This window comes from Vipera berus (genome assembly GCF_964194415.1).
Source record: "Vipera berus genome assembly, chromosome: 1".
Taxonomy (NCBI): Eukaryota; Metazoa; Chordata; class Lepidosauria; order Squamata; family Viperidae; genus Vipera; species Vipera berus.
In genome coordinates this window covers 52,816,729-52,828,803 of record NC_138202.1, presented here as the reverse complement: position 1 = coordinate 52,828,803, position 12,075 = coordinate 52,816,729, and the positions used below count along the sequence as shown (strand labels likewise).

Below are 12,075 nucleotides of genomic sequence, written 5' to 3'. Positions count from 1 at the left end.
TTTGTATTTGCATTAAAAAACATATATGGCATGTTTGAGATGCAATTCAGTACATACTGTAACTAGACATCAGGTGAAATGTACTGCAGATTTGAAAATCTTTTGTAAAATTTGTGGTAAATATTCTTATGGTATTTGCAGTAACATCCAGGAAATGAGAGCCCGGCACAGGGACAGCTTCCTGAAGAAGCACAATATGAAATTAGGTTTTATGTCTGCCTTTGTGAAAGCTGCAGCCTTTGCTTTGCAAGAGCAGCCTGTTGTGAATGCAGGTAAGAAGCCAGCGCTTATATTTCTGAGTAGAAGACAGCCCCAGTGTATATGGAGCTGGGATTAGCCCACTTCATAATTAAATCTCTCGCTGCTAAGCAGGTCTGCTGTGTTACTGATTGTGTCACCTGGACTTGTTAGGTAAAAATCCCTGTGCTGAAACAAACCCCTTCTCAGCAAAAGAGTAATCAAAGTGGGGATGAAAAAAGAGCTTCTGATTTGCATCTGGGGACTTTTGTCAATAATGACGATGATGGTTTTATTAGGAAATGATCCTCTGAGAGGATACTCTTTGAGAAAATCCTAACTTACTTTTCCACTATGATTTGCAGCAGACCTAACTTGGTTTCCTACCCTGCCTCTATTTGTCTTTTCTGTAAGGGTTGGCTTCTAGTTTGAAAGTCAAGAGGCAGGAATTTCTCTCACTTGTACTATAGTATGGGGAAATAATCAACAAGACTTTCTTTTGCAGCCCCTTTTCAATAACTGGAATGGGAGTGCCCCAACAAATTGAGTGCCCCAACAAAAGGGCAAGATGTATGATAATAAGCATGTATTTTTTAAATTTGTTCTGCTCTTTCTTCCAATCTCCAAACTGCTGCACAAGTGAAAAGAAACTCTACTTGTCTTCTAAGCTCTCTAGCAAGTACCAAAGGCTTAGAAGAGGGACAGAGGTTTCTCTCATATGGCTGATGATTTGAATAAGGTAAGAAATAATGGATGCCAACAGGCTCCACCCTGCTATTCCTTACTTTATTCAAACATTGTTTAAATAAGACAAAAATGTATGTTCTATTTTATCAGAGGGCTTGGAAAAAATTGTGAAGCAGTTTGAAAGAAGGAAGAAGCAGCAGGATACATTTCAGCTACAATTTATTTTCCAAATTGGAATAAAATTCTTTTATGTGTTGCCTCGAGTTCTCTGTTTTGAGAGACTTGGGATAGTATGAAAGATGGGAGAAAATTTGTTTAAATCATAAAACTTTTTCAGATTTTGTAAGACTTTTTAAAAAATTAACTGACAAATGCTCAACACATTGTGTGACTACATGGGCTCACACTTGTAGATGTTTTTGGTAACAACACAGAATGGTTTAACCTGCCTTTTTCCAGGATGCATTTTACACTTGCCAGTCCAGTTTCAACTTATCTTCACTCCTAGGATTTTTTGGTAGAGTTTTATTCTGATCTTTTCTATTTTCTGAATTTTGTAATGTAAATTAGAAATCTGCATTAAAAATAGGGTATATTTGTAATACGCGTGCACGCGCACACACACACACACACACACACACACACAAAAAAAACACACACACAGAGGATCTGCAACAGTAGGGATACTACTGGTAGTATGTCCATACTGTATCCCTTGCTATCTAGCTGCTTGTTTTTTTAAAGATATTTTGAAAACAACGCAGAAATATGGTATGTAGCATAAGTAACTGTATTTAAGAGCACTATAACATACTGTCAAAATTTCAGTTATATTCATTGGCCCCAAAAGATTATCTGGCATACACAGACAAGTTTGTATTAGGGAATACTGCAAAAATATGTTATAGAAAGTATGTACAGGGTGCTAAGAAAAATATACCGAGGAATATATACACGTTTTTCCCAAGTCTTTGATAAGCAATGCAGAAATGGGATGAACTAAAGTTCAACTGAAAAAAAAATAGAATGAGTAAAATTAAAATTCACAAATATGTCTTTCAAGTATTTCAAATAAAATGAAGGAACTAATTTGCAGCAAATAGGAAGGTACTAGATAGGCCTTGATACTCAATGTGTAGTTCTTCTAAGTCAAGTCTTGATTGTTGGTGTTGCTCTGTGTAACACCTACTTTCCTTTTTCAATTTAGTGATTGATGATACAACCAAAGAAATGGTGTACAGAGAATATGTGGATATCAGTGTTGCAGTGGCAACTCCTAGGGTAGGTATTATGGAGACAATTTCACCTGGCCAGTTGATTACTCTAATTTATGAAAAGGGTTTGCTTGGGGTTAGAAAACCTGCATAGTAGTTTTTGGACAAAACTCCATGGTAGTAGAAATTATTTCTACTTAATCTTAAATTTAATCCTAGGTAGAATAACAGTCCTTGTCTCCTGCATTTGTTTCCTTTTTTTTCTTTCAGAGACAAGTAAGTTGAGTCCACTTTCATTTTTCTGCTTCTAAAGGTGAACTAGGAGCTCTGAAGGCTTGTTTTTTTTTTGGGGGGGGGGTTGAAATCCCTCAGTCCTAGTGCTACTAGATCACTGGGCATCTAAATACCTGTTTCATACAATAGGTATCTATATACAACAGTTAGCCAGAATTCTAATACCTTATAGTTTGGCACTCTGATTGATTACTCTCCATTTAGGTCCTTCTCTCTGGCTTAACAAATCCCAATATCCAGTGTGCATTTCATAGTAAATCCAATCCACGGGGCAATTGTTCAAGTCCATGACTCAATTGCTGTTGGGAACAGTCTAGTAGTATGTGCCAGCATGTTGCTCATTCATGGTACAGTGAGGGGAAAAAATATTTGATCCCCTGCTGATTTTGTACATTTGCCCGTTGACAAAGAAATTATTAGTCTATAAAATGGTAGGTTTATTTTAACAGTGAGAAACAGAATAATAAAAAAAATCCAGAAGAATGCATTTCAAAAAAGTTATAAATTGATTTGCATTTGAATGTGTGAAATAAGTATTTGATCCTCTATCAATCAGCAAGATTTCTGGCTCCCAGGTGTCTTATACAGGTAAGGATCGGAGATTAAGAGCTCCATGCAAGATCTCACCTCGTGGAGTTTCAATGATCATGAGAATGGTGAGGAATCAGCCCAGAACTACAGGGGAGGATCTTGTTAATGATCTCAAGGCAGCTGGGACCTTAGTCACCAAGAAAAAAATTGGTAACACACTATGCCGTGAAGGACTGAAATCCTGCAGCGCCTGCAAGGTCCCCCTGCTCAAGAAAGCACGTGTACAGGCCCATGTGAAATTTGCCAATGAACATCTGAATGATTCAGAGGAGAACTGGGTGAAATTGTTGTGGTCAGATGAGACCAAAATCAAGCTCTTTGGCATCAACTCAACTCACTGTATTTGGAGGAGGAGGAATGTAGCCTATGAACACCATCCCCACCGTCAAACATGGAGGTGGAAACATTATGCTTTGGGGGTGTTTTTCTACTAAGGGGACAACTTCACCGCATCAAAGAGACGATGGGCAGGGCCATGTATCATGAAATCTTGGCTGAGAACCTTCTTCCCTCAGCGAGGGCATTGAAAATGGGTCGTAGATGAGTATTCCAGCAACGCAATGACCCAAAACACATGGCCAAGGCAACAAAGGAGTGGCTCAAGAAGAAGCACATTAAGTTCCTGGAGTGGTCTAGCCAGTCTCCAGACCTTAATTCCATAGAAAATCTGTAGAGGGAGCTGAAGGGTCGAGCTGCCAAACGTCAGCCTCGAAATCTTAATGACTTGGAGAGGATCTGCAAAGAGGAATGGGACAAAATCCCTCCTGAGATGTGTGCAAGCAATAAATAATAATAATAATAATAACAACTACAAGAAACATCTGACCTCTGTGATTGCCAACAAGGGTTTTACCACCAAGTACTAAGTCATGTTTTGCGAAGAAGTCTAATACTTATTTCACTCATTAAAATGCAAATCAATTTATAACTTTTTTGAAATGCGCTTTTCTGGATTTTTTGTTGTTATTCTGTCTCACTGTTACAGTAAACCTACTATTAAAATTATAGACTGATCAGTGGGCAAATGTACAAAATCAGCAGGGGATCAAATATTTTTTCCCTCACTATATAAGCTATAGTTCTGCCTTCCTTTTACACATAAATGTAGCCATGGTCTAACACAAGGGTGTCAACTGCCGGCCCATGGGCCGGACGCATCATCTGGAAGCCACGCCCACCCCATTGCTGGCAATGGCAAAATAGTCCTGATACGTCTCACAACGTCACGTGACGTCATTAGTTTGACACGTCTGGTATATCATGACAAATATTCAATGTTAAATTCAAAATATTAAGCATATCCTACTAACAAAACGAATGAACTGTTATAGTTTGAGATCATTTTAGAAAAGCTGTTTGACTCAATGAATCAAAAAGCTCCTTAATTAGATTTTTCTATATTTTTTGAAATGTTATTAATATTGGTTTTTAAGTGTTTTTTTATTTCCTATAGGGTCTAGTGGTCCCTGTCATCAGAAATGTAGAAACGATGAATTTTGCTGACATTGAGCGTGCAATCAATGAGCTGGGAGAGAAGGTAATTACTCTGAAGGGATCTTCAAAAGAGACAGTAGAATCTGCATGTTATTTTAGAAATAAAAAATACAATATAGCTTGCAGAAATTAAAAGTAACAGAATCAAAATACACATTCAGCAAGTTGAAGACGGTATCTGGGTATTCTCCACTTTCATACTTTTAACAGTTTAATATAAGACATTCCTCTATTGTGAATTGATCCAATAAACATCTGGGTAGTTCAGCATTTTGTTCTGAAGACTAGTCAGAAGGATGCCTCCAGAAAGTCTGCAAGTGTGGAGAACATTTTTTTTCCTTCCTACCCAATATAAAACTAATTTATTTGTTTGTTTATTTCCCATCTTCATTGGTTTTTTTATAAACAAGATGATTAACTCCTTCTTCCTCCCATTTTCACCATAACAACAACCCTGTGAAATGAATTGAGCTGAAGTGGAGTGAGCGGCCAAAGGTGACTAATCTGGGTCTCATAGTTAAGGCCGGAGTAGAACTCCTCCTGATCTGGTTTTTAGCCTGGTGCCAAACTGATCCTGCCAGACCATTCTAAAACTATACCCATACCAGGAACAGATAAATAATTTTCTTCCAGATAGTAGAACCATGTGTACCTTTTGGGGGGGGGGGCATATTCAGAAAGGTTATATCAGTGTTGTCGCAGAACAGGTTAATCCTCATCATTCTTAATAATATGTGTATATGCTCTGTACTAGGAAAAATCATGTCCTGCAAACTGGCCCTCTGCTCAGTGCAGGATCCACCCACAGGATCTCTCATAGATGATCATCAAGTGTTGATAACTTGGAGAAAGAAAGCTCACTACTTCATATGGCACCCCATTCTATTGGCTGACAGTTTATACAGTTAGGAAGTTCTTCTCGAGATCTAGTTCTAACCCACTGGATCTGGCCATGAAACCTGTTGTTGTTAGTTGCGAAGTTGTGTCCGACCTATCGTGACCCCATGGACAACGTTCCTTCCTGTCCTCTACCATCTTCTGGAGTCCATTTAAGCTCACGCCTACCACTTCAGTGACTCCATCCAGCCACCTCATTTTCTGTCGTCCCCTTCTTCTATTGCCCTCAACCTTTCCCAGCATTAGGCTCTTCTCCAGTGAGTCCTTCCTTCTCATTAGGTGGCCAAAGTGAGTTTCAACTTCAGGATCTGACCTTCTGGCCATGAAACTAAAGACGGCTAAATTTCCTCTCAATCTTCTCATCGGTATGCTGAATGTGCTCTGATCCTTTTAACTATTCCTCATTCAGCTGATCTTGCAGAATCTTAGTAGGAGTCTTCCGAACTTACTCTAATTTGGTACTATCCTTTTTTGAACTAAACACTGTATTTCAACTGCAGAAGAGAGTGGAACATTTATTTCCTGTGATCTGGGCTATATGCTTTTGCTAATGCATCCCAAGATATCATTTGCCCTTTTAGGTTATACAACACACTGCTGGCTCATCTTTAACTTACAGACTACAGGGACACCTTTTTTCCCCACATGTACTTCTGCTAAGCCTGGTCTCCCTTCCTATACTTGTGGTTTCCTTTTTCATACATTTGCAGAACTTTATATTCCTTTGTTAAATTGTATTAATTTTGGTGCCTTGTTTAAGCCCATCTAGAGCTTTTGAATTGTCTCACTCCACTAAACTTTCTGCCAGTTTTGTGTTATCTGTTAACTTGATAAGTATCCCCATGACTCTCATTAATCTCTAGATAAAAAAGTTGATCTGTACAAGGCCCAGGACTCGGCCCTACTGAAATCTTCTCAAGACTTCCCCAGGCTTTCGATTATTATTTATTTTATTTATTTATAAAATTTATTGGCCACCCATCTTATCCCAGGATTGCTCTAGGTGGCTTATAATCATAAAGTTTAGTTTTTAACATTTGTTTCATTGACAAACATTTCAGTTTTTTGTTATAAAGCTACCTACAAGTGTTAAATGAAAAAATAAGCAATTTTCAAATCAGATTATGGGGTCTTGAGTTACATTGTTTAAAATCAAATAGCCAGCCCCACATAGTCTCTAAAAGACTGACATAAAATTAAACAGAAAACAAATTTAGTTTTGATAAAATATTGGAGAATTAGTTCCATCTTTGCCAGTTTGTTTAATTTATTGCACATACTGACAAGTACTAATTTTCAATACAACATGGACATTATCTATGCAACAACTTCCTCACGGAAGATACATTCCAACTATATAGAAACACACATCATTCTTTACAAATTAAAGAATTGTTTTTTGTTGTTTTTTTTTGCTTTTAATCATCCTCCACAGTATGCTTGATTGTCAGTCTTCTAATCTGTCCCCATCCAATTAAATGTCAACTCTTCGACTAAGGGCAATTTTTTTCTCCTACTTCAGTGCATACAGGATTAGTTAGCACTGTTTTCTCCAGATCAGCTTTCACTGCACTGACCCATCTTCCGGTTGAAAGAGTTCCTATGTTTACCATTAGAACTTCCATTTTTAGATATTTTTTGCACCTTGGCAGCTACAGTATCTTGTTAACCTCACTAAGGACACCCAGTAGTTGCTTCAACAAGAAGTAGGAAATTTCAAGTTCTGTGAATATTTCAGGTGGTACTTCAACTTCACCTAGAGCTTGCCCTACCTACCATTTGATCAGCTCGGCACAAAGTTGGATTAATCTTGGTACCTACACCAATAAGGTCTTTTGATAGAGCATATTGCAAATATGTTCTGAAAACAGATAGTTTTGGAAAAGACAGACTTGCACATACATTTTCCATCATTCTCTTTTGAGACAATGCCAAGTCTCACCACAGATTCCTGGCCAATCTTTAATACATCTTTTAGAATGCTATCACCAGCTACACCTCCCTTAAATTCCCTTAAAGATTATGGTGATAAGGGACCCCAATGAATTGTGTATGGGTGTGTTTGCTGGATCTGTTGACCAGTGTTAGTTAACCTATTATCCTATTATAATTATTGTATGGTATTTTTATCTTCTTGGTTTTATTGTATATTGCCTGAAGTTAGATGGAATCGGGCGGTGTTAGATGAAACAGATCAGATTTGAATTCATATAAATTAGCAGTTTTCTCCTTGTTTTATCTGTCCTTTGCTGCAGTTCCTCTTCCTGTAATAATTCCCTTCATTAAATGGAGTCATTAAATGAGCTCCTTTTGGATACCGTCATTCAGTCAAGAATGACCCCATCCAGCAAACTTATCATCTAGTCAATGCATTACCATTTTATTAAGAGGTGTATATCAGTGATTTCATTGATGGTTTTTCTGAGATCAAGATAAACTGTCAGCAGCATTCATTTGAACTATGAGCTAGTAACTCAGAAGATACGGTGTGATTTCTTTGTGACAAACCTAGTCTGATTCCTATTAATTGTGACATGTCTGTCCCAAGTGTTCACAAATGTAATATTGAATAATCTATTGTAAGACCTTGTCCTGTATAGTTGTAAAGCTAGGGGCAACATCATTCTTTACTCTTACAGAAGTCCTTGCCAGTTTTCTGGGGCTCCTGAATTTACTAAAAGTCATTCTGCAATTGCCTCCATTCATTCTTTTGCTACCCAAGATGTAATTCATCCAGCCCTGGAGATTTTAATTCAGTTAAATTAGGATTTTTTTCTTGGCTTGTGTGTTTTGGTGCAGTTCCTCATTCCTCATAATAGCATAATGATGACCAGTTAGCTCTCCATTTCTATTCTGAGGCAAGACAGAGCTGAATACGAGTTAAAAAGTTCGGCCCTCTCTTCATCACCTTTTACTAATTCACTCTGTTCTTCCTACCTTAGACCTACACTGTCTTTGCTTTTTCTGTTTCTAACATACCCAAAGAATCTCTTTTTCTTGTTATTGTTTCTGAATACGTTGTTTTCACAATTCTCTGCCAGTTTGTTGAATTCTGACTGTTCTGTCACAGTCTCTTCAGCCTTGAAGAAATGTTTTAAAAATAGTCTGAAATTGTGAACTTTCAAGGGACTGCTGTATTTTACTAGAGATTGAGGTGGGACAGTAATGCATTGTCTTTGCTCTGAGAAGGGCTCGTATTTGTGATGTCCATGTTTGTCCTGTTGAGAGTTGAGACCCAGATACTTTTTTTTTCCTGATTTTCTTTTTAATATTCCAGCATAAGTCATTTGTGGTCATTGTTTTATCTCATTTCAGGCTCGCAAGAATGAGCTTGCCATTGAGGACATGGATGGTGGTACATTCACCATCAGCAATGGTGGAGTATTTGGATCTCTGTTTGGAACACCCATCATCAACCCTCCTCAGTCTGCCATCTTGGGCATGCATGGCATCTTTGACAGGCCTGTTGCTATTGGAGGCAAGGTATGCTCTGTGGAGATGATACTCAAAATTTAAGGGTTCTTTTAACATTACCTTAGTCACTGAAAACCACGTTTCCGTGATTAGCTCTTACATAACTCTTTTTTTTTAGTAGCAGAGAGGCTTTTTAAATGCTCATCAAAATGAATATCAAGCTCCTCAGTGCTGTTCATGGAAAAGTACATCCTACTTGGTTATATCAATGTTGATGAGATTCTTTAGTTGAGAGGAAAGGAAAATTGGTTAGTTTTAATCAGACAGAATATAAAGACATCATAACTGGAAACTTTGACTTTTGTGAATTATTTCAGAAAACAAAATCGTATCCAGATAATTATTTTGAGCTATAAGTTAAAAGGATTTGGGTCTGCCAAAACCTCAAATTCCTTGCAAAGAGGTCCAAGATATTTGTTTATTCAGTTTATATAGTTATCTACTTACCAAGCAATTCTGGTAAAGATTAAAAACCAGGGATTATTTACTTACTACACGTTAAAAACATAAAAAAGGCAAAAGAAAATGATAAAACAATGCCATGGAAGCAGGAGACAAAACTCATCGAATGACAGAGAATTAAGAATCAGGTCACTGAGGCTTTCTTAAAGGGCTAACCAAACTTTTGGGAAGGGGGCTGATTCATAGGGCACTTGAGGTTCTTGGGGTGGAATAGAGAAAAAAGTACAGTAAGGGAAACAAGTTGAAGGAGAGAGTAGCTACCTAAGATGACGTTCAGTTTAACAGTGAGACTTCTCTTAATTTAGGTTGAGGTGCGACCAATGATGTTTGTGGCACTGACGTATGATCATCGGCTGATTGATGGAAGGGAGGCAGTGACTTTCTTGCGCAAGATCAAGGCTGTGGTAGAAGATCCCCGAGTTCTGCTGCTTGACCTATAACGGGTCACAGCACATCCTATCTCACCCCATCCAGTAGAGCAAGGATACAGCACCAGCAGATAAAACAGAGGACATTGAGGAATCCGCAGGGCTTCATTCCAGTCTTTACTTCCCTAGTTGCAAGAGGTGTTTTAAAAGGAAATTTGAGAGATACCCTCTCTTCAGAAGAATTCATTTTATTCCCAGAATAAATCAACGGCTGTCCTGGTCTATTCACATATAACCTATCCTTCCTGCCTTCCCTCGTCCAATCCAGTTAGGTCTCACCTTGTCTCTTTCCTCAGGTTATTGCAGGAGGAGAAATTACTTGCTTCTTAGCTAGAGTTCCCCTCCCATCCTGTTCTTGCACAAAAATTCAGGTTTAATTCATTCTCTGGGGCGAGATGCCAGGAAAGAGATAAAATTGCTGCTGGGTCTCTGTTTAACACAATGACTTGCATTTTGCAAAGTTAACAGGAGAGAGGAGTTACTGTCTACCATGATTCTTTACACAGTGCCTGGTCTTACCACCTCCATAAAAAAAGCAGATATTTCCTGTACCTCCTCCCACCCAATTTTTATGGGGTTTTTTGGCTTTTACCGGCACTTATGATATTAAGACCCTAACCCAACAAACTTTTTATAGCCTGTATTAGCATCAGGCAATTTAAGGACGACTTTCAATAATTTTTCTCTTCCGCAGTTCTTTTAAGATCAGGAAGAGCATAGTATAACTCAGATTGGAAAAAGATAAAAGAGTTACTTTTAAAACTTGAATAAGGCAGAATTGATGTCCCTTCTTGCTATTGGGACCAGTTCAAGCTATGTAATCTCCACAACTATCCTAAATTCCATCCAATTCTCCTTGATTGACTTCTTCAGCTACTTGTCTACAGTGGTTTGGCCTGATTGCATGGTATTGTGAGTTGGGACTCGAGTGTCTCTGGCATATATATCCTGACATAAGACTGCTGGTTGGTGGGGACATATCCTTAGTACAATAGTGTGCACATGTATTGTTGAGTAAGAGGGTTGCTAGTGCCTGCAGGGTTTATTACTCTTGCCCACTGCACAGAACTTGTAATTAAAATATTTAACAACAGATTTTAAAACAAAATAAAACAAAGAAATTATGCATGAGTGTTGTTCCTTTCACTTTGATGATTAGAAAAACTTTTCCAGCCTTTCATAGAAGGAAAATGAAATGTTCCACAGGCAGCGCTTGAGAATTGTTGCTGCACTTGCTCTAAAATCTAACCAGATGAGCTAATTAAATAAGAAATCTTCAGCTGTTGAAATCTCACAAAAGTAAAATTAACTGAGAATATTTGTGTTGACTTATTGGGCTTGAGACCAGACTTGGCTTTTCTCCAAGGGATAGAAATATGATTAGTGTTGCCGTCCATCGGCTGTCAGCAGAGCTAGCAGCAGAGTCAGACGAGGTGGGGGAAGGGGAACCTGGGTCAACTTTGGAGGCTTTCGAAGGCTCTGATGAGGAAGCAGAATCAGGGCAGATGCACAGCCGGGGCCATCTGTCCACATCCAGGTGGAGAGGCAGCTGTCTTGGGGGGGGCCTGAGATGAGTGAGTGGGACAAACAGATGGGGCCTGTCCCAGATGCACATATGCAAGGAGAGGAGAGCAATGGAAGGCAACAAGCCAGCTCTCAGGAAAAAGAAGACCTAGATGCTAGCCAACCCCACCCTGGCTGGGAAATAAATCGGAGTTTGGGAGTGGCCGGTTGTCATTTACCAGGGTACATCAATCAAGTCAGATTCCTTTACCAGAGGGGTGTCAAACTCAATTTCATTGAAGGCCGCATCAGCATTGCGGTTGCCCTCAGGGGGCCGGGTGGGTATGGCCTGGGTGGGCGTGGCCTACTGGGTGGGCGTGGCTAGAGTGCATATGGCCTACTGGGTGGGCGTGGCCAGCTCTACATCGTTCGCATCAAGGGTGTCTATGGGGGCCTGGGCAGGAGTGGGACAGATCTGAGGGTCTCTGGCAGAAGGAGGGTCTCTGGGCCAAGGCAGTGGGGGCCGTTCCCTCACTGCTTCCAGGATGGCTTCGCGGGCCACATGAAACTACTTCGCGGGCCGCATCCGGGCCCCGGGCCTTGTGTTTGACATGTCTGCTTTACCAGAACCAGGTTTGTCGGGACTACTGTGAGGTGCCAAACGAATTTCCCTGGTGGGAACTAATAGGTAGTGAATTAGCCTCAGCCGGTGTGAACAGAGACTGTTTCTCCTTGGCTTAATCCTTGAAAGATTTCCTATCTGGAAGTGTCAAGTGAGCAGAGACTCTTCTTGC

General features: G+C 39.4%; 1 protein-coding gene across 1 annotated transcript in view; it reads left to right on the top strand.

The window, feature by feature from the left end:
- The window catches only part of DLST (dihydrolipoamide S-succinyltransferase), a 34,333-nt gene extending 23,429 nt beyond the window's left edge, over window positions 1–10,904 (top strand). The window contains exons 11-15 of the mRNA XM_081346762.1: window positions 142–272; window positions 2,132–2,205; window positions 4,477–4,560; window positions 8,730–8,897; window positions 9,656–10,904. Coding sequence (XP_081202888.1) covers window positions 142–272; window positions 2,132–2,205; window positions 4,477–4,560; window positions 8,730–8,897; window positions 9,656–9,790 — 592 coding nt within the window. The 3' untranslated portion in view covers window positions 9,791–10,904. The remainder of the gene's footprint in view (window positions 1–141; window positions 273–2,131; window positions 2,206–4,476; window positions 4,561–8,729; window positions 8,898–9,655) is intronic.
- Window positions 10,905–12,075: the final 1,171 nt, after the last annotated feature.